Genomic DNA, 22,654 nt, shown 5'->3' on the forward strand with positions numbered 1-22,654 from the left:
CAAATCCAAACTGACAGCCATTCATGCCCAGAATACCTGGGCGAATGCTAGGAGTAGGGGGGGGGGGGGGGGGGGGCACTATCTGGGTGTAGCAGGCAAATCCGCTCTTGTTCGACGGCTCTATGAAGCGCCTGCATGAGGCAACTCATCAGCAAATTTTCCTCCCTTCTGCACTGTGTTTTCTTCTCCCTCTTTCTCCCTTTCTGTCTCTGGTATTGTGCTACGGCTAAGATTTGAGCGAGCTCTGCCACACAGAGTTAGCTTGTGCTGCAATTTTATTTGTGCACATCTCTCAGGGCCTTCGAGTGTTGTTGTTTGAATGTGGATGTTGGCACCACGGCGCAGCCTGGCCTGAATGTAGCTACTCAGCAGACCAGAGCTGGCATATAATGATAAATCATGCAGTGTGTTAATGCAGCAGTGGGGTTTCTATAAATAGTTGCTGGAAGAGAGGGATGCCGGTTGATTCAGAAGAAAAAATAAAAAGGGCGCCCCTTAGATTTTCTGCTTGTGGTCAGCTGTAAAGGCCTAAGTTCAAACAGAGGGCCCAAAGATTTAAACACACAGCTGATCAGGTAAAAGACGCCGTGACAAACTTAAAGACATTATGGTTCTTAATTTAATACAAACATATTGATGTATCCAGGAAAGATTTTCGGATACAAACTTTCCTCCCCAATAACAATTCCAGTACCGAGATTTGAGTAGTGAATGATACTGATTATCTCTCTAGTACTAGTGGGATATCAAAACTATAACAAATATTGCTTGAAGAGCACTGATTGCTGACATTTGCACACTAATACAACACTTTCTAGTAGAACGTAACTGCTGTTGTTTTCTTGTCACATTATAATTGACCTAAAACCAGTTGATTTGTCTGGGAGTGTTCACACACTTCATTTTAGGCAGTCGGGTTGTCACGTTGCCAGAATTCTAAACTTCTACATGATACAAATAAAAACTCAAACACTATCGATACATGTTTCAAAACCACTGCAACAAATAAAGAAGTCCTAGAGTCTCAGTTTTGGCTAATTCCTTATTTTAATTGATTTAAAAAATGGCACCTGCACCTGCACACTGTCTGAAATGCTCGACCAAGGTTGGAACATTTTGGAATCAAAGAAACTGTCTCTTTATCTCGTGGCTGCTTTGGGGTAAAAAAAATATGACTGAAGATATGCCAATTCTATTGATAATGAAATAACTGAGATTGTATTACAACATGTATCAAAGTACCGACAATGTTATTAGGTGACCCTATGCTGGTATCATCTCAGTCTTGTCTCTGTCTGGACGTACAGAGTAGCTTTAGCCCTTTACACATAGTAATGGACAGGCTTGTCACGTCATAAGTTTGTTTTCTTTTCCCTGAGAAGGGGACGGCATGCCCGTCCTACTCTGACTCTGATCGGTGGCTACTCTTTGCATTTCGTTGGGTTGGTCAGCTTTAGGCATGAGGACTGATGATTTGTTGGGGTTAATATATGGGCAAGCCAATCAGAGGCAAGTGAAGGAATATATAAGAGGGGTTAAAAAATTAAAGAGCGGAAATTTATGATTCTCACCGTGTGAAATAGGAGGATTAGCACGTGACCATGTAAAGATGCTCGACTGCGTGACTCCAATGTGTGAGCGTTTGGCAGCTTTGCAATGAAAAATAAATGGGCTACTGCACTCTCTCTCTTTTCAATAAGTGTTGAGAATAACAGAATTCTGCATTGTTAAGTAATGTGGGGGTTTTCTGTTTACTTCTTTCATTAGCTCCAATGAAAGTAATGGGGCTACGTAAAGCAGCCACGATCTTAGAGGGGGAACAGATGCCTTCTGGGTGCTCAAGTGCGTGTGCGGTCTGCCTTTGTGTATGTGTTTGCGTGTGCGCTCGCAGGCCTGCTGACAGTGGCACTTCAGCAGAATGTTTGCCCTTTCCTCAGTCCTTTGATGTGACCAGGTCCTGCTGTGATAATGAGCCCTGTGCCCCGCCGCAAGGTGAACATCCTGCAGTTCGCCCAGGGCTCTGCCAGATCAGCGGCCAAACCCCCACCACATCTACACACACACACACACACACACACACACACACAGTAACACTCAAACACTTAAACGCACAGGCGAACGCATGCAAACACACACGTGCACTCACTCAATGAACACAGCAGTAGAGTACTGTACCAGGCCTTCACTTGCAGCTGATCAACTGGCATACAATGCTCGGGTGAGCACAACAACAGTCTGTCATGTGGTGCAGAAACATTTCAAGTCCTGAATCTACACCTGTACCTATACCAACAGTGAATACAACACGAGGGACTGAGAATGTGGCTGAACGCAGTGATATTTGTCCTCGCGTCAATAAATCCAATGAAAAGACCAAAGCCAACAATGAATTGATTAACTAATATTTGTTGGCCCTGACTGATCCTGCTGTTTCTGGTCACAGACTAAAAACCATTAAGAACATGTCAGTGAGCCAAACCACCAAAACGAGCTGGTTCCAGTTGATGAAACTAATGCACCCATTGGTTTTGATTGGTTAAGCAATCGGTTAAGTATATTACAAGAAGCATTTTATATGCCCTTATTTTTAAAGATTCCTATCTCAAGTAGGAACCAATGAGTCACAAACAGACTCTCAATGACATAAATGGTAGTTTCATGGGATTTGTTGATAGAAATAAAAATACTGATTTGAAATACAGAAGTTAAGCAGAGTGCAGGATTTAAAGGTTCGTGTTGCTTTGCCAACAGTCCTGTTCTTGTAGAGTTTTGGTATACATTTTGTGAACGTTATATGAATTAATGAATGAAACAAAAAATAAATAATGATCCATATTGCCAAGAACTTTTTACATTTTCTTTGTAACATAGCAATAAGTAAGGTCTTTTACCTGCTTTTTGTAACATAGCAATGAGTAAGGTCTTTTTACCTGCTCTTTCGTAATGTTAACAGACAAAGAGTAAGGTATTTTACCTGCTTTTTGTAAAGTGTCTCGAGATAACACTTGTTATGAGTTGACGCTATACAAAAATAAATTGAATTGAATTGAACATTTAGATGCTGCTTGTATACTTCCTCTATAAAAGCAATATCAGACTGAAGGTTGTGCTGTTGTACCAGATATCAGTACGACCATATCTGAACCACTCACAGCTGTGCTCATATTCATTAACAGATCTTCCCCTAGTGTGAAGGCACCTAAACATCTGTTACCTGATTTGTCAGAAAAATCTATGTACAATTTTTTGGAGTCTGCCCAACCCTATTCATCAGCTTCTAACTTTAACCTCCACTGTTTGCATGACCTTGTTAGAAGAAGAAGTGTATGTCATATGACGATAGCTATTGGTTCGTTCCTAATGTTCAGTTGCTCTTCCATGTGTGTATTTAAATAGCTCCTCAACACATAGAAATTAAGAGTTGAACACTTAAAAAGGCGGATAAAGTCTTTTATCCGGGGCAGGCATATTTCACACAAATTATCTTCTTTGCACATGCAGAAAGTCACTGTGAGAGCTAGCGTGATTGGTTTGCTCCGAGCACACGCTCCTGATGCCAACTGAGGGATGATGGGTAATCCACCTCAACCTATTCAGTTGTGCTTGGTGGCGGCGGGGATGGGGAAGAAGAATTCAGCTATTAATAGATCCTTTGTGTTCATATGTAGCATGTATGTGCTAAATTCATTAAACCCGTGGTTATTGCATTCTCTGATCCCTTTGACATGTACCATGACGGTATTTTACAGGATGTTGATGTTCTTTTTAATGGTGTTTTTCTTCTGTGGATTCCATGTTATTACAGCGGCATGTGTTGGGTCATGTGTGCTAATGTGAAGCGATTGGTTGTGCATCTTTGTGGCTGTTACTGTGGTATTTAGAGGACAGCGTGACAAGTTTCTCGCATGATAAAAATGTCTTGCAAGTTAGCCAGTAATACCATAACATTGCATATGTTCAACATGCCTCTCTGTGCTATCTAAGTAAGTACTTTAGGTTTAAATGCTTTTCATACATATGCGTTTTTCCAGTTTTACCCGACTGACCTCTCCTTTTCAGTGTCATGGTTCTCTACAACTTTTGGACTCAGACTTGCGCGCAGGATTTATGATGGAAATGGAAAGAAGAGGTAGAAGAACAGATTGGAAGAGGGGGCGAGATTTACAGATGTAAATTTGTCTCCAAGGCAGGCTTTTCCTGTTATTCGTAGCCTCCTCCACTCCTGTCCCTGTGGTTGGCTTCGCTTGTTCTTCTCATTACCCCGGGCGCGTGGCGCTCCGTCGCTCGCTGGCGGTCTGGCTTTCTTCTCCATTAATTGGGTTTCGTTACATTAAGCCCCTGGCCAAGGGGCCATCCTGCCAATAAAACATTCCATTTTTAGCACTTCACTGGAAGCTGGTGGGGTTCAACCCGTTCTACGAATGGTAATTGGTTATTTATTTAAGCTTCCTCAGGTTGGTCTCCACTGGTTTTGGTAAAGAGAGGGAGGGGGGGGGGGGGGGGAACAGTCCCTTTTCTTTTCTGTACTGTATAGCTTCTGAGAGAATGTTTGCTCACTTTTGTTGGGAAAAGGTTAAACAGCTTGTACACAAACACACCTGAGAGTGTACACCTGGTCTGAGAGGGACTGTGGAATCGAAGCAAAAGGCACACCCTTATTTCATTCGGCACCTTTTGGATTAAGACGGCTTTCAATCTGCAACTCTGTGTATTTTATGACTCCAACGCCAGTGGAAACAAAAGCAGAAGACAGTATTTAAGCAAATTATAAGAAGGCGGGTGCTCTCAATTACTTTAATGAGGTAGGTTTTCTTGAAGTAGTTGGAATCCTTTTATTTTAGTTCATATTTACAGTCAACTCTTGATGATACTGAATGCAATTGCCCAACAGTTTCTTGCCCCATCAATTTGTACTCCAGATACCAGCCTGGCCATCATTATGGTGTAACGTTTTCCCTCAGAGGGCAAAAAAATCCCGCGAGTTAGGTGATGCTGAGTTTCAGGGTGACAAGGGCTTCTTAGTGGAAAGATTTAGCAGCATGGGAATCCATCGCCACCACTTGAGCTGCTATCTCCCCAGCTGTTTGTGAAACACCTCACATGGTTTCCACACACTTGATAGTACCTGCAGGCGCAAAGAGTCCTCATTGCATATAAATTACAGAAGTGGGAAGTGATTATTATAAAATTCCCGCTTTCCCTTTTTTCCACTCCACTCTGCAGAAGTGGTATAATTGAGTGAAGTACAAAAGCCGTGCTGCAAGGGGAAAGAGAGAGAGAGACAAAAAGGCAATATTGCAGAAACGGCTATTGCATGTACTGTACACTTGCAAACACACACTCGTGCGCAGGAACCACGGCGAGATGATGGCGGAGTCTGACAGAATACAAAGCTCAGAGACGCCGTGCCGTCACAAAAATCCTCCCCCAGAAAAAAAAAGACAGAAACAAAAAATAAATGTCCTATTTCCCCTCCCCACCCCCAGATTTCAGACAACATGCCAAGTCACTGGCTCCCCATGCTGAAACACACTGAAGTGTCTCCTCCATGGAGGGCTCCCTGCCAGCTCCAGTTCCACACAATGAATTTCTCTTAAAACCACATCTAACAGGTTCTTTAGAAGGGCCAAGCCTGGAAATGAAATTCCAAATGGAACGTTTTCTTTTCAGTGCTTGCCGCCCTTCCCTTTTTACTCTCGCTGAAAAATATGAATAGAAAGATCCTAAGCCTATTATTTCTTCTATACAATAAAAGGGGATCGCCAATATGGCTGCCCTGCATTGCAACACCACCACCGTTGCTGCTGCTGCTGCTGCTGCTGCTCTATCTAAGGGCTCTTGCAGTCAGGATGGGGATGAGAGGGGATCAAATTTTTTGATGTTGCGTGACCCTTATGGTTTTGGTCACAACCAAACGGTATCATGCTTTTTTGCGTTTGTGTTTGTGAACTCGTTGCGAGCTGCAAGTCTCTGCCTGGAATGAAATCTGTGGCTCCATGATGGCTGTTTGCATGCAACCACAGTCATTTTAACTTGAAGCAGTCAACACGTGATCAGGCTTTACTTAACCCTGGTAGAGTTTTTCCCATCATACTGTATGGATGTTTAGATAGAAGCCTCATTGAAAGCTCACTGCTTTCTTCTGGATGTAAACTTGGTTAGTTATGGCATGCAGTTTAAGTAAATGGCCATAAACTCTGCATTGGTCACAGACGTTTGCAGGTTTTCTCTGGTGGATTTGTCCACAATGGAGGGCAGTTTATTAAGAAGTTGTGAAGAATCAGATTTGACAGCTGTAACCAAGAAAAGCACTGAAAAACTTCTCCACTTCTGGGGCAGGAGTCTCTAGCTTCCAAAGCTACGAAGGAGTCCATCACATTTTTTTTTAAACTATTGTAGTATATGTATATGTGATGCAGAATGAGAGAGACTAACTTTTGTTTCCATTTTCTCTTCTTCAAGTTGGAGAAGACTTTTAAGATAAATGGGAATCCCTCAGGTTCTTATCTCATTCCCACAGGATAACTAACGGGAGTGGAGAGGCGTAAAATAATATGGGCGAGAATGCTATCATTTAGCCCCTGGTGTAGGCATGGCCCAGGAATCCCAGTCCTGGTTAGCCCTCCTTAAGGGTTTGCAGGCCTTCTTTATAATCCCTCCCATCCTTTGGATGAGGTCTGACACTCCCACACTCGCAGATTATCCCCATCACCTTTGACTCTTGTTGACCGGGGTCAGAGACCCACACTTACCTGGGCTAATGTGTAAAGCCTTATGGTGTAATTAGTTTTCAGGCAGGATTTTTGTTGTTTTGGCTGAAGCAGGCAGCGTGTGCCATCTCACATGGTTTAAAGAGGACTGTGCTGCGGAATGAGGCTCATATCGAGAGCAGGACTGGGAAAGAAAATGGCCCAAGGAGATGAGATTCCCAGACCGATAAGGCGTCTGATGTGGATGACATGTCATGTGGTTAAGGTGACCTCTTTTATTTCACACACACACACACACACACACACACACACACACACACACACACACACACACACCACACATACTGGCCTTTTGTGTTGCTGGTTTTGACATTCCCAGAAGGTTGGGGGTGGCGAGAGGGAGGGGAGTATTAAGTTGAGAGCAGTGCCAGTCTGTGAGAGGTTCGGGGGTAACACAGACATTCCAGCCACCCTTGTGGCTTAGGGGTTTTGTGCATTTGCGTATGTGTGGTCGGAGATGGCGAAGGGGGGCACCAATCACCACTTTGCACTGCAGGAATGTCACCTTGGCGGACAGGGCACTAAGGTTAAAGCTTAAGGAGAACCCTTGATAGTATTGTCTCTTCTGATATTTATGCTCATCCTAAAAAAAAAAAAAAAAAAGACTCTTTGCAACATTTTAGATCAGGTGCTTTTCCCACGAGACCCCCCCTGATTTATAATTTCAAGAAACTCTTTGATTCGAACTTGTGGGTGGGGTTCAGTGTAAGCATGTCTCACCCAATTGTGAACTGATGTCTTCTCCGATTAGCCTGACATCCTGTGGAGGTGATATTTTGACTTCGGCTCAGCCCTGGGCTCAGATTTTGAACAGTAGATTTAGCATGGCTAAGCATTACCATGTGTTCAGTTCTGCTGAAGCATGTAAGCGCTGTCGGCTGGGGGTGGAGGGGGGGGGAGGGGGGGCGGGGGTTGGTGCCGGGGCACTCTGGGCCTGGCTCGCTCTATTTTGGTTGTCAGGAGGAGGCAGGTCTCTGTGAGTCAGCCGGGGATGGGAGGCCACTGTTGACGTGATTACCCCTGCAATAAGTACCGCTGCAGACATCTGTCTCACTCACGCTCTCTCTCTCCTTCTCCCCATAGCCGACCCCCACCTCTCCTCCTCCCCCTCCTCCTCCTCCTCCATCCCTCATCTCTCCTTCCCCCGGCTCTTGCTCTGTAATGAACTCCCCTTATTCACCAGCTAATGACTGCCTTTGATCTCCCGCCTAAGACCTCTGCTCTAACTCTACCCTGTGAATCTCTCTTTTCTCTCCCCTCTGTTCGCCCTATCGCTCGCTTGCTCCCCTTCGCTCCAGCTCTGGCTGCATCTTTCTCGTTCTCTCTTTTGCTGTCTCAAACATGCGCATAGACTTCTTGGGCTTGTTTTTTCTCCTTTCTTCAGGGAGTATGATTTTTATTTTTTTTTTTGGTCCTGCTGACCTAGGCTGAACAAAGTTTTGAGGTGCTAAAAAGAGAAGTAATAAGAGTTGGTAACTTTCTTTCATGAACATACTATTAAGCTTCACCACCATCTGTAAGGAAGCAGACCACCCGCACTACATGAAGCCGTACCAGTCCCCAGATCATGTGGCATGGAGAACGACCACAATGCTTATGGAATAATGCAGTTAAACCATATGTTTCTCATCTGTCTTTCATATTTTTTTAATCTTCTTGTGTTCTTTTTTCTCCACAGTCCAACAAAGTCCCCGTGGTTCAGCCGTCCCATGCAGTCCATCCTCTTACCCCGCTGATCACGTACAGCGACGAGCACTTCGCCCCAGGGTCCCATTCTGGTCATCACCCTCAGGATGCCAACAACAAACAAGGTAGAAACAAAGCAAAACAATACACACAGCACAGCAATAATATAACTTTGTGAAGGATTTCATGCTCTATAGAAGTTATTTTTCTTTGTACCTTTTGGCATCAAAAAGTCAGCAGCAACAACATTTTCCAAATGGACGGGAAGAACTTTCTTTAGGTTTCCCATTTGAGCTAGACTTGCAAGAAAAAGAGGGACTTATTATTATTATCACTCTTTTTTTTTTTCTATTTCAGATCAGAATACTTTATTAGCATGTAGCAATAGTGCAAAAGCATCAAATGACAAATTAATTAAAAACGGGAAAATCATGAAAAACTAACAAGGAAACCAAAAAAGTTTGAAAGCATGTTTGTCAATGTATGGGTGACAGTGTGTGTCTCTTTGTCTCTTTGGCTATTTCTTTCTCTCTTTTCCTCTCTCCGACTGTTGACTTTTTAAATGTTATTACTTGGCTATCAATGCAAGATAGATAAGACCATGGTAACCATGCTAGACAAACCCAGGTTGTTACAGATAGGGACTAAACTTATGTGATGGATCAACTCCATGGTCAGGTCCACTCCGTACAAAAACAGTGTAACAGTGAGAAGATCCTGTTATTGTCCACCTGTGTGGAACAACAACAGAATCCTCACTGGGGATAAACCTGTTCACTTTGGAGGACAGCTGGTATTTTATTTTATTTATCCATTTGATCTCAGATTTGAAATTCAGAGTTACTGGGCTGACACATCTGAAGTAGGAATTCTGACTCGCAAACTCAGAGAACCTTCAGTGGCCCGAGTTAAAATCCAACATGGCTGCTACGTGCATCAGCAGTAATGTTTAAGCTATAATGATTACGAGCAGCTTAGTCTTGTTTTTATCAAATAAATCAATCACACCGTTAGTATGATGTAAGTTCTGTCTGTGGACATGTTGTCATTGTTATTTTTGCGCACAAACAATTACGCATTGTGTAGTTGTGGTCAGGTATTAGCTAACAAAACAAAGGTACTCCTGGAGGCGTCCATGTTGCTTGTCTGACTCGCAACTGGACGCGGTTAACTCGGGTGTGATGTCACTCCTAGCTCCGAGTTCTGCGTTAAATGGAACGCACCATTTGTATCAGATCTATTTGATAGGCGTACTAAGCAATTCCTAAGTTTCAACCATATTGTAGATAAGTACAAGTTAGCAGGTAACTAACTCTGAAGATATATACCCAAAGTCAAAGCACTTTGTCTCTCATTGGTTAAGAAGTCCTCTTATCTACCCCACTGGTTCCCCCCCGTCGATTAACTGCTTATTAAATCTTCATCGTGTAGATACACAACCTCCAATATTCACCATCTGCTGCAGGAACAGTTGTGTGAGGACATACTGAGGACATGCTCTGCACTGAAACACTGGTGGAACAATATCAGTAAGGTCATTCATGAAGTACAGAAGATGAAATTCCTCATCTCTGCTAGGCTGGTTGTGCTGGGCTCAAATATGGAACTTAAAGAACTTATGAAGAATGGGCTACAACTGTGGCTCATCTAGCAGCCAATGAGAGAGTCACATATTCTCTTTTATATCAGAACTTGCACACGTATAGGCTACAGCCCTTATATTCCCTGGTTATCTGTAACTGCAACTTCGAGGTCAGTTTAGTATTTTGGTTCTTGATTTGCTTTTTATAATGGGCAGATGAGTTTGGCATGGGAGGATCAGTATGTTTCGTTTGTTTGTTTGTAAGTTTGTAAAATTCAATAAAATTGGTGAATACAAAAGACGGGCTGATACCTCAACCCAGAGTAATGCAGATACATATCAAACACCGAAGCTCTGTCTCTCTCGGCTTCAACATATTTTGTAACTTTACTTCAAACTGAGCATAAATACTGAATAAAAAACTCAGTTGGTGTTAAACTGAACTAATACCAGAGTTTATTCTTACATCCCTACCTGTCAAAACTGTCAGGGATCCATCAAGCCAAAACAAAAAAACAAAAAAAATGTCAGAGCAAAGTCATCCCTCTTTCTCTCTGTTCCTCGCATGAACTCATTTGAAGCAGCCTGTGGGACGACGCGCTGAGCTCCTCTGCCCTCTTTCCCTCTGCTCTCTGTGCCTCTCAGTAACAACATCACAGCTCCGCTCTGACAGCTGCAGACGAGCAGCTCCGCAGTGAGGACGAGCCTCCTCTGCCTCCTCGGCCCCGCACAGCTGGAGACTTTTGGCAGCTTCTCACTAATACTGAAAAAGACGTGGGCCCTCTGCAGTTTTGTCCCTGCACCTTTTCTTCTTCTCCTTCTCCTTCTTCTTCTTCTTCGTCTTCTTCTTTTGGCTTTTTCTTCTCCCGCGGCTGCTAGTTGAAAAGGAGGAGAGGGATCAGACAGGATGTAGGCAATGAAGAAGATGAGGATGAGGCTGGGAGGTTCTGAGGAACCGGCTATAAATAACAATGTAGAACTAAGCACACCGCACAGCGAGATGAAGGGAGTGAGAGTTGTTTAAAGAATCTTTGCTCCACATATGTCAGAGGAATCATACATCAGACACAGTTTGTTGAATATTTTCCTAATGGAAGCAGGAAAGATTTTTGTGTTGACACGGAATTGAGCAATAAAACACGGTGCACACATGCAAGCATTAGATTTCAGAAAGTCGTTGTCATGTAGTACAATTTACGAGGTGGTGCGCTCCGTTTTTCTGTGTTGGTCCTCTGTCGTGCTGAGTTTTTTTTGGCTGTATTTGATCTTTTTCATCACCGGCCCAGCAGAAAGTCCAAGAGATCCAGTCGCCAGATATCCGCAAAAGATTTCTCAAGGCACATTCATGTGATGAAGATTGCTTCAAATCTCTCTTATTCTCTTGTTTTTTTTGCTTCCTCTCCCTCTCTCTCTCTCTCTCTCTCTCTATCTGTGTGTTTCTCTCTCTAATATCGACCATTTGCTGCTCTGCCTTCCTTAGTGGGCTCAGACTTTGATCTGCTCGTTAATTATGAAAAACAATCATGGATTTTCTCATTATGAGCTCTAATATGCACAGGGCCGCAATGCAGGATGGAAGGTCGGACGCAGGGCTTGGGGGGGGGGGGGGGGGGGGGGGGGGGTCTTTGAACATCATAGATCTAAACCCTGTATGTGTAAAAGAATTGAAATATTACAAAGGAGAAGTAATTTGAATATTGATTATTTCCACATGTAGCAATGAGAATCATGTTAGTGTTTCCTTTTTTGAGAGGACACGCGAGTGGGGGGGGGGTGTTGTTGGGTTTTCAGCAGGAAGGTGTGAACAGCACAGTGAGTAATTAGGCACCTTAAGGGGTGTGAGTGACAAGGTTAACACGCCGGGGCTCTCTGCGCCTCCTCCTGCTCCCTCACTGCCTCCTACCCTCCCACCCTCGCCTCCTTTCCTTCTGCCCTCAGGAGGGCCCTCAGGATTGTAACGCGGTGGATTAGTGGGCAGGGGGTAGTGCTATGCACGCTATGAATCCGGCGTTGCAACATTGGCTTTGGCGATATAAGCCCCCTACTCCCACCCCACCCCTCGCTCTGCTTCTCTGAGGAGGGAGGCCCCTTCAGACCACGGCCTGTAGAGAGAAAGACGGAGAGAAGCGATAGAAGGCCGGGAGAAAAGGCTGGCTCCAGCAGGGATTAGAAGATGGTGCTAATCTGGAGGCATTTGCCCTCTTTTCTTTGTGTGTGTGTGTGTGTGTGTGTGTGTGCGTGTGTGTGTGTGGGTGGGTGTGTGTTAAAGCACCCATAAAGTTGTGTGTGTACGAATATTATGTCCAAACATCTACACGCTTTCAATCGTATTATAACGCATGTTGTCAAATGAAAAACAAGAGGACATTGGTCGTTACAGATTTCCTTGAATATAGATTATCTTGCGTTCCTGTCCTCGGCTAAATCTTCCTGCAAAAAAAAAAAAAAAATGACCCCCGGACCTTGAAACCCAGCTGGAGAAGGCAAGCTGGAGATGGAGGAGCTTATTCCTGAAGATCCACCGACAGTTAGTCTGAGTCAATCCCTTGTCTGGAGGGAGAGCTGCAGCCTCTGACATAAAGAGAACGCCTCAATTAACCAGCTTAAAGATGCTGAAACGCAGTGGAAGGACTCTGCTATGTCGGGATGATAATGTGAGGTCGAGAGGCCCTGACATGTGCACTCTCCTTGACTTGTACTGAAGGGTGAAACAAAGAGTAAGATCTTAAATTACACTGATTAGCTTATTCATCTTTTAGTCTTCCTCCCCCGCATTAATATAAGCTGGTAAGGAAATCTTGACACTTTTTTTTGCTCATTTTATGGATGCACCAATGCAACTTGTTCTCACCTGATACAGATCCTGATACCTCACCTTCACAAACTACTGATCCATATACTATCCAATGGAAAAATGATGACTTACTAAAAATAATTATAAACCAGATCTGACAAAGCCTTTTGAAAATAGAAGTTTTTAATCCGTGTGCTTCTGATTGGTTGGCTGTTGAATATGTTTTTCTTGCATGTTTATTGTTTAAAAGTCTCGTCTAATACTGGATGAAGCCTAATGTTTTCAAAAAATGAAGGCCACAAACCAGACCGTCGTGGTCTCTCAACAATTTCTCAAGTTTTTCTTCTAAGCATTAGGGCTGCTGTACTTAAAACATCTTGCAAACGTGGGCACCGCCTATTCTTGATGCTACAGGGTTCTTTTGCTTTATACTTTCATCCACATGATGCTGGTATGATTAAAAATCTGGATTCTATATCAAACGTTCTGGTAATTACTCTCTAACTTTTGTGTTCGATTGTTGTTTGTGTAGGAATGCAGAGGCATCACCCTGGACAAGACATGCCAAACTTCTACTCCCTGTCTCCCGGAGGAGTAGGCCAGATCACACCACCTCTGGGATGGTGAGTCTCAGAAACAAAAACAGGAGGAGTCAATTGGCTGTCTCTTCACATCAGATGCACTCTGACACTCTCTCACTCTGTGTGCTTGAACGTTGGACTTGCAGGCCTGCAGCAGCAGCAGCAGAAGCAGCAGCAGCAGCAGCAGCAGCAGCACAGGGGAGGTCTGCCTCTGGCTCTTCCTGCTGCACTGCTGTGGCTTCAGCCGCACAGCTCCTCTGTGTGCCCAGCACATGTCAAACACATCACCACATACGTGCCCCTGCATAACCATATGTCTGCTTAACCCCTATCAAAGCTCTCTGGAAGCACTTCTCCCTCTGAGCCTCACTTCATGTTCACGAGACACTCTTTTTTTTAGTAGCTTCTGCTCTTCTTTTTTTTTTTTTTACTCTTCCTTTTGTACTGCATCCTTATTCACTTCCATGCTCTGCTTTCTTTGTCTCTTTTCTGAACTTCTAGTACCCTCTGTCTTTCTTCTTTCCATCTGTCCTTGTCTGTGTCAGTGTGATGTTGGTAAAGACGGGGCTTTAGGCAAACGCTTGAGTGAAGCCAGATGTAAGGTGCAGGATCAGGCGACAGTTGAAGCCCAGACAGTCTCCTCCAGCCGTCCTCCTTGGAGCCTCTTAAACCTCAACACCTACAGTCGATTAGCCTTTTTAAAGAAACTTTTTACCAATGAAGGACTTTTTTAGCTGAAAAGGAAACTTCTCTGACTTTTTGATCGATGGTCGCAGTAAATATCCAGCATCAAAGATCGCTTTTGCAATACTGAACGGTTCTAAAGTTTCATGCTACACAGCCATGTTCCCCCATGATAAACACACAAAAACCCAGAAAGCATTGGGTTTCAAACACAACCACAGCATGGTGAAGTGAGTGTTGAAAGATAAGAGAAATGAAACACAATGGAAACAGGGGAAACAAGCATTACGGACCCACTAACGGACTGATGTCTATTTGTCATTACAGAAGAAGGCATTGCAAAGTTTGAGACGATGACCAGATGGGGAAAACATATCTAAAGACTTCCTCATGTTCAGCACAAATATATATTTCATGGCATGATACTAATGCCCACAACAAGTACTTTTCCAACCCTGCTTTGGTATTTATCTGCAGTGAAACACAAGCACAACTCATGGGAGCTCCTAGTTTCCTGACTTTATACCTTATTAACGTTCTTTGGATGTTTTGGAGCACAGCTGGAAAGAGTGCCAAGAAAACAAGATGATCTTATAAACCAATTATACCTTTCTTAAAAACCATGTAACCAATTGTTACAGGTTGCACGTTTATAAAGTTATATTGGATTAAAGTCAAACAATCTTAAACACATCTCCAATTTTCAATGGAAGACTTTTAGTGTCGTATTTCCCCGCTGGGTTGTCATCTCAGGAACAGCCCCGCTCATTCAGTTTTCATGTGTTCTTGTTTACTGTGAACAGCAGGATATTATTATAATATTATTGACTGCTGTCTGTGAGCCAAATTGCCCCTCTGGGACATTAAAGCTTTACTCTGCTGCTCCGCTCTGCTCTCATATTTCTGCAGAGAGGCTGATGGAATCCGTGCATGCATGATAACCATAGTCAGTGACTTTCTGTTCCATGGTTTTGTCCAGAAATTCAGCTGAATTTTAGCTCTCAGGGTGGATTGTTTACTTGTCTGTGTACATTTTTGTAGGTGATATTTAGTGCAAAGTGTCCCTGCTACTGTCCTTCTTCATAGCTTTGAGTAATGAAACTGTTGCTGTTATTGCAGGTTCTCACACCACATGGTTCCTGGCCCCCCAGGTCCCCACGCCACAGGGATCCCCCACCCGGCCATCGTCAACCCGCAGGTCAAACACGAGCCTCTGCATGAAACAGACATCATGCACATGTGAGTCCCGCATAAACACAAAACATACTGTCGTGAAAACACTCTCTTTAAACACACATTTAAAAAAGCTCCAGCCTCTCTTCCTCCTCTCGCTCTATCGGTCGTTTTCTGAGATGACACACTTCCAGGTATTTGTGCACTCCACCTCTACAGCAGGACAAACTCTCTGTCAGAGCCTTGTTCTCATTCCCTTGATGTGAGCAGATAAGCGGCGAGGGCCCGTGCTCGGCTGATAACGGGCCCCTCTGCTTCATTCGGCCTCAGGGATCACAACACACTTAGCCAGCAACAGATACAGGTCCTAGATTAGTGCTGGGATGAACTCAGTTCACATCCCCAGTGTGCGCAGTGGGAAGTGCTGCGAGCGCCCTGAAGTGGTTATCACTGATATTTCCATTATTCATGGCCAGCCCAGCTCCAAGACTGTACAAGCATCAAAAAGGTTATTAGAAAGTGAGTCAGGAGAGAGAGCAGAGCAGCTTTTGGTTTTAAACGATCGCTGATGTGGAGAAGGTTTGGTTGTCATTACTGGTGAAGTAATCTCTCCGCATGAAGGGCTACAACTATGCAACTGCACATGATTAAAGGGGCCGAGGCCCATGGCGTGGTAACCCCTCTCACGCTGACTCCCAATTGGCTGAGGTTGAACTAGAACCTTGCTGTTTTTGTCGCCATTGAGGCACCACAATCTAATCTCATTCTCCAGTTTTCTCCTTACTTACCTCCATCCCTGTTTTAAAAAAAAACATGTTCTACAGGAAACCCCAGCACGAACAGAGAAAGGAGCAGGAGCCCAAAAGACCGCACATCAAGAAGCCGCTAAACGCCTTCATGCTCTATATGAAAGAGATGCGTGCCAATGTGGTCGCCGAGTGCACGCTGAAGGAGAGCGCCGCCATCAATCAGATCCTGGGACGAAGGGTAGGTCACACCCGTCTGATTCTTCTCCGCGGCTGTAGTTTATCTGTTGATTTAGTTCAATCAGCAGGAGATCACGGTTCAAGTCATGGTTCTAAAGCGGCAGCATGGACTGCCTTCCCCCGGCCCAATTAGCTTAAAAAGTACAAAGATTCCTCCTTTTATTAACATACAGTCTTTTCTGAACTCGCTGTGATTATTTCTATAATGATTGCCTCGGCCAATTACTCCCCTCTCAGCAGCACAGAACCGGTCTGCCTATCTAACTGACATTTAATCAAATTGGCTTTAATAAAACATGCCTGGATAATGGCACGGTTGGAAATGACAAAATTTGTTCCTTTTGAGGATTGGGAATGTTCCTTTTGAGGATTGGGAAAAGAGTGGAACCACAGAGCCATGTTAAAAGCCTTAACGAATAGGCCCAGCGGTCGACGCAGCCAGCCACAGCAAAGCCCAGTTTGTGGCCTGTGTGGCGTAATTGCTCGCTGACATAGTTTGAATAAAAAGCGCTGCTAAATTGGAACCAGTGTTTTGATATGGAATCAAAGTTTTTTTTTTTTTGCCTTTCTAGTCTCCCCCACCTCACTCTCTGACTCTGTATGTTAATCGCTTCATCATGTACCCCCCCCCCACCCCCCTCCCTTCTGCCTTTTCTCTCTTTTCTCTCTTTTATCCCCGCTTTGTAACCCCAAATGTTTGAAAGTAGAAAATATATATTTTTTTTAATAGTTTTACCATGACACTAGCACATTTCTCTATGCAGGGAACATACAAGTGCATGCCAGTAATTGACTGTGTGCTATTTTTCCCCCCTTAATCTCCCTTTGTACTGAAACAGTGGCATGCTTTATCTCGGGAAGAGCAAGCTAAGTATTATGAGTTAGCCCGCAAGGAACGGCAGCTCCACATGCAGCTCTACCCAGGCTGGTCTGCTCGAGACAACTATGTAAGTATCAACAGAACAGATTGGAAGAGGTGCGCCTGCGTGTGTGTGTGACTGTGTGTGTGTGTGTGTGTGTGTGTGTGTGTGTGTGTGTGTGTGTGTTGAATGTGTATTTGTGTCAGCATTGCATGACTTGTTCTTCCAATGGCTAAGAATGACACCCATAGACACATTAATTCATGCTAGTCAGCTCCATGCTAATGGAGTCCATTTGCAGACCCATTGTTTCAGCCTTATGTGTAATTCATACATTATAATATCATCCGCACTAGAATGGATCATAGTATCATGGACATTATTATTACCACAGTGAAACTACCTGGTGATGGTTCTGCTACTCTTTGATGTTTCATATCAGCATGGATGTAAAAAGCAGCTGTTAGACTGGGTTTAAGCCGCTGCGTCCTGCATACAGAGTAGAGCGGCAACAACCTTTGCTCCTCTCGCTGCCCATTTAGCGTGTGAACGCGGGGTGTTCGTCTGGATTTCAGATGTTTGTGGTGCGTGTGTTCAGTGTTTGTACGTTTGTTTGGAAGTTCTGTCTCTCTGTGTGTGTGTGTGTGTGTGTGTGTGTGTGTGTGTGTGGTATGTATGGATTTGTGAGTGAGCACCGGCCTTTTATTAAAAGTGTGGCTCCGGCACTCACGTTCACTCCACCACCAAAGTGCTTTGTGGTGTTTATCTGCCTCCCCTCGGACACCGACAGCATCCCTCCTCCTTCTTGCCTCCGCTGCTCCACTGCCAACATGCCTCCCTGAGAGGGGAAGACGGGGAATGACGGCACACAGCTCTCATTTCATTTGATACCTTTTTTCTGTGCACAAATATATCTGACAGGCTGGAAAGGGGGGGAAAAAAAAAACAAGTTAAATGTACTGCTTTCTACAGTACTTGGCATACTACAGAGTTAAAAAAATGAGCAGATACGTTAAAGGAAAAACACTTCTCAAAGTGAATTCTGTAAGCGTGTGAGTGCTTTTCCCTGACTCCTCCCACAAACAAACTCCTCAGCTGCTGCACATCATGCCTGGAAACACCCAAAAATAGTCATCACACTGGCATGGAGAGCGTGTAGCATTCATAGTTTTGCTGCGTGAACCCCCCCCCCCCTCATCCTTTCTCTCACCCACTCTCACTTAGTCTCTCTTCTCCCCTGTCTGCCGCAGCAGTAGAAGGCAGATTAGCTCATGAATAAGTGGATTAGCAGACTTTGCAGCAGGAAACCAAAGTGCTGCTCATATTTGACTAGGACAACTCCGCGCTGCTATCTATACCTATAGTCTCCCCCCTGGGGATTTAGCATAAGCTATAAATCCTTACACACTCCCACCACCTCGCTGGAAGAAGAGTGGTGCTCTACACAGTCATCCAGCCAGACTAGCCTAATTACAGTGAGCATTTTTAATTGCACTTCATGTTAATATTTGTCATTAGAGGAACTTCAAAGGCAGCAGAAATGTGACGCAGAAGGGGTCACATCAGCAGGACGAGCTACCTCTATACTGTTAGCATGCCCCCTACTCAAAACAGGCCTCAAAATGGTAAAAAAAAAAAAAAAAAAGTCATTATAAGCAGCTGAAAGCAGGTAGAGAGCACACTTAACTTCAGCTTAGCCTGCTCCGTCCCTTTCTCTGCGAGGCAGTTTGCGATGGAGTCTGGAGACCGAGGGATGCTGGTTGGATGCCCAGCAGGGGATGAGTGAACATGGCAGTCAGCAGCAGGATACCAGAGTGGTCTAGTGAGCGTGAGTGCTGGAGCCACACTTTATGTGTTCCTCTGTATATTTTTTAGGGAAAGAAGAAGAAGCGGAAGAGGGAGAAGATGCAGGAATCAGCCCCGGGTAAGAACACACTCCCACTAGTTTCCTTGTTTCCTTTTTTTTTTTTGTGTTACATCTCGAAGTTGTGAGTTGCACCATCTTTCCATTTCCTTCAAAGCTTCTTCACTGCATTTTTTTTTTTTTTTTTACAAATGCACCCTCTTTAAAGCTCTAAAATAACAACAGATTTCCCATGAGGCCTTGACAATCTCACATTAGACAGATCTACTATCCTCTCTCTGGCTTCAGTAGGCTGGCTTAATTCTGTGCAGGCAGCATAGTCCTTCACTCAGTTAGCTCACACTCTTTTTTTTATTTTTGTGCACATCCCTCCATCCATTTGTCCCTTCTCTGCACATTACACCTACTTTGGGATTAGTCTGTCCATTCTTAACGACTACTTACCAATTCTAGGCTTTGCACTATTTGTTTGCCTGCTGCACTACAGTCTGTCTTTCTGCTGACCTTGTTTAGCTGCGCTTATGAGCCTCCTCTCAGCACTGCAACTCTAATCCATTGAGAATTACATCTTAAAAGTAGAATGTCAGTACTTTTTTTTTTTTTATTATTATTATTTTTTGATCTGTACGGTAAAGATCTATGCCGTCAAGCTGCGTCCAAAATTGTTAAAAAAAGATGCCATTTTCTGCAGGTACAGGCCAGAGAATGAAAACGGCGTACATCTGAGAAAATGGTAAGACAAACCCCCCCTCTATCTGCCTCCCCTGTCTGATCAGTTCAATACATGTCAAAGCTTTTTTTTTTTTTTTTTTAAACTGCTAAACACTGACTTGAGAGTATGTACTCACAGACTAATCCTAAAAAAGGTCCACCCTAACCTCGCCATAGTCATTGTGTCGGTGGTGTTAAAGGCCTGAAGAGGGATTGTGCTTTGTGTGTGGAGTTTGCTCAGTGGCCTCTGCACAATAGGCCTCGGATTTTCTCTGTGTTTCCGTGTGTGTGTGTGTGTGTGTGTGTGTGTGTGTGTGTGTGTGTGTGTGTGTGTGTGTGTGTTTGCTGAAAGTGAATGTTTCAGCTTCAAGCGATGGCTGGATGAAAGGTTCTGATGTTGTGTCAGAGGTTTATGGCTTTTTTTTTCTTCCATAATTAATTGAAAAAGTGTCAAAAAAAAGAGTGAAAAATAGCTCAATAAATCAGACAGCTCATTCTCTTTGTGGTCTTTTAAAAAAAAAAAAAAAAACGGTCTAAATAATACATCTGAAAACAGCATTACAAACTCAGAACCTTTTTTTTTTATTCACTGCTGGGGGATGCTATGATGTCAGCTCAGCACCATATGGACTACATGTGTTGTCTGTCTCTGCATCTTTGTGAGGCAGAGCATGGATTCAGCAGCTTGTTTAGCAGGAACATAATGAGATGCTATACCTTAATAAGATTTCACGGTATCTGGGGTTTCCAGGGTGTCTATAATGCCTTCATAACAAAGGCACTCTGCAGTCATTTCTTACATGTGAATGATATGTTGAAGTATATTGATTTAAATGATGTGTCAAACCCTCACCTGTCCTTTTTTTTTTTTTTTATGTCAAAAGGAGGATTAGCACTCCCAATATGTGGCAAAGCTAACTCTATTTCATTTATCTCTTACTCTCTCTGGATCTCCTCCTCTCTCTCTCTCTCTCTCTCTCCTTTTCCTCTCCCTCCCTCGGAGTCTGGCAGCATCCTGTTGTTCCGCTCCCTTTTCGTCTGCAGAAAAAGCCGGGCAGATGTCACAAATCTGGTCTTACGTCGAAATCACCCCTAAAGCAGACAAAGGTTTTCCACTTGGTCGATTCCTGACCCAGTGGCTCTCTCTGAACTCAAAATTGGGCTGCTTTTCTTTTCTTTTCTTTGCTTTATTTATTTTTTTTGTTCTCGCCACAGCCCGGTTTTCAGAGCTCAGAGAGAGCGAGCGCTAAAAAGCACTTTATCTCTGATCCAATAATTAGCAGCGCCTAGCCGCAGCAGGATGGACACCCTTGCTGATTCTCAGTGACAGCCTTAAACTAATATGCATAATACCAAGGATACTGCCACAACTCCTCGAGCCCTCAATTTATGCAGATCCCAAAGAGCTGGATTGAGGTTAGCTTGGTGTAGACGCCAAAAAAACATCTTTAAATGAACTCGTTTGTCTATTTCTTTTCATCTGCAGTAGCCTCTACCCCATCTGTGCCTCGTCTATACCGAACGTCTGGAAGGACGTTTTGCTGTTAAAACTGAAGACACAATCTGGACAACTTTCTTTCTGATAGTTCAAACAAATGAGGCTCAGAAGCATTGTGCAGTCATAATAAAGAATATTCAGCATAACAACGTAAAGTGCATCAGTCTAGGTGGACATTGACTTGATACATGTTCATATCTACATATTTTATAGCTTCAACTGAGTTTTTCTGCCTGTGAGGCAAACCAGGAGTGGAGCAGTCGAGCTATGTTTTGTGGCTGGACGTCAGTTGTCTTGGTTATCTTTAGCATGTCAAACACTCGGCCTGCCGCACAGCTGGCTCTAACCACACTGCAACAGCTCTCTGAGAAGTCATTACTCTGACAATGTGAAATTAGAGTTTTCTGTCTCTTCTCAGCCCCAGTTTTTTTTGTTTTTTTTTGCCCTCGAAATGTGCACTTTTACTCCTTCTCTCTTTCTTGCTTCCTGTTAGCCTTTTTGTCTGACTAAGCCTGCTGATTCACAGCCTTTTTGGAGATAGTTATCTAGCCGAGACACATACATGCCCTGAGGCTTTCTTTTCCCATTTCAGCCACTGCCATTTTTTCCACAGTGGGGGGGGGGGGCAAGGGGGCACCCATAACAAAGATGGTCTTTTAAAATCCTTGGGCCTTGGAGTTGCACATTTTTTGCAAACTGCCATAAAACTGCATGAGTCAACTTCTTCAGACTCCTAAGAAGGTGTTCTTGTGACAGAAAAAGACTTCATGAGTCAATTTAGCTTGAACACCTCATAAAATCCAATATATCTAAGTACTTTGAAAGAACATGCTTTAGTTATGTTTAATTTCAGTACACTGAGAGTCATTTCTAACCTCATGCCCTGGTCAAAGAACATGAAAGAAAGTGTTGCTAGAGCAGCAGCTTTGGTTGCTACTCTCTCTCTCTCTCTCTCTCTCTCTCTCTCTCTCTCTCTCTCTCTCTTTCCTCCTCTGCTCCCTCTGATGTGTGCAGCCAGAAGTCAGCTGTCAAGACTTTGATGAGGGTGGAGGGTGCGAGCGTGTTAGGGAAAGAAAAGGGAGGGTAAGAAAAGGGCCAGAAAGAAAATCCTCATTCTCTTGAGTTCGTGACTTTACCCAATCTCACTCAACTGCCACTCAGCCTTCAGTCTCCGTCCCTCATTTCATCCCCATTTCCCGTTCTTTTTTATTTATGTGTTGCCTCTCATCTTCTCTCTCTCTTAGACCCTCATAGCTTGCATTTCTTACATACACACACACACACACACACACACACACACACACAAGCAGCCAGCCACACACTCCGGCTGCAATTAGGCAAGATTCAGCGTCTGCCTCTATTTCCCGAGTCGTTTCAATTTGCCACCGAGCCTCCAGGCCACTGCGGCACAGCCCAGTGCCTCCACACCCTCCACGCCTTATTAGTGACCTGGGATAATTGGGGC

The 22,654-nt window shown here is 44.0% G+C and overlaps 1 protein-coding gene across 11 annotated transcripts in view; it reads left to right on the top strand.

Annotated features, from left to right (window-relative positions):
* lef1 (lymphoid enhancer-binding factor 1) overlaps positions 1-22,654 on the top strand; it is a 46,601-nt gene that overhangs the window by 17,337 nt on the left and 6,610 nt on the right. Inside the window, exons 4-10 of one of the 11 annotated variants that reach the window (XM_065957474.1) lie at positions 8,449-8,581; positions 13,365-13,455; positions 15,217-15,332; positions 16,082-16,257; positions 17,096-17,203; positions 19,001-19,040; positions 19,678-19,713. In XM_065957474.1, the coding sequence (XP_065813546.1) occupies positions 8,449-8,581; positions 13,365-13,455; positions 15,217-15,332; positions 16,082-16,257; positions 17,096-17,203; positions 19,001-19,040; positions 19,678-19,706 (693 nt within the window). In that variant the 3' untranslated portion in view covers positions 19,707-19,713. Of the gene's footprint in view, positions 1-8,448; positions 8,582-13,364; positions 13,456-15,216; positions 15,337-16,081; positions 16,258-17,095; positions 17,204-18,991; positions 19,041-19,671; positions 19,714-22,654 lie in introns of all 11 variants that reach the window. The other 10 variants (XM_065957464.1, XM_065957473.1, XM_065957472.1 and 7 more) reach the window with 10 other exon arrangements.

Source organism: Labrus bergylta, chromosome 1, assembly GCF_963930695.1.
Source record: "Labrus bergylta chromosome 1, fLabBer1.1, whole genome shotgun sequence".
Classification (NCBI taxonomy): Eukaryota; Metazoa; Chordata; class Actinopteri; order Labriformes; family Labridae; genus Labrus; species Labrus bergylta.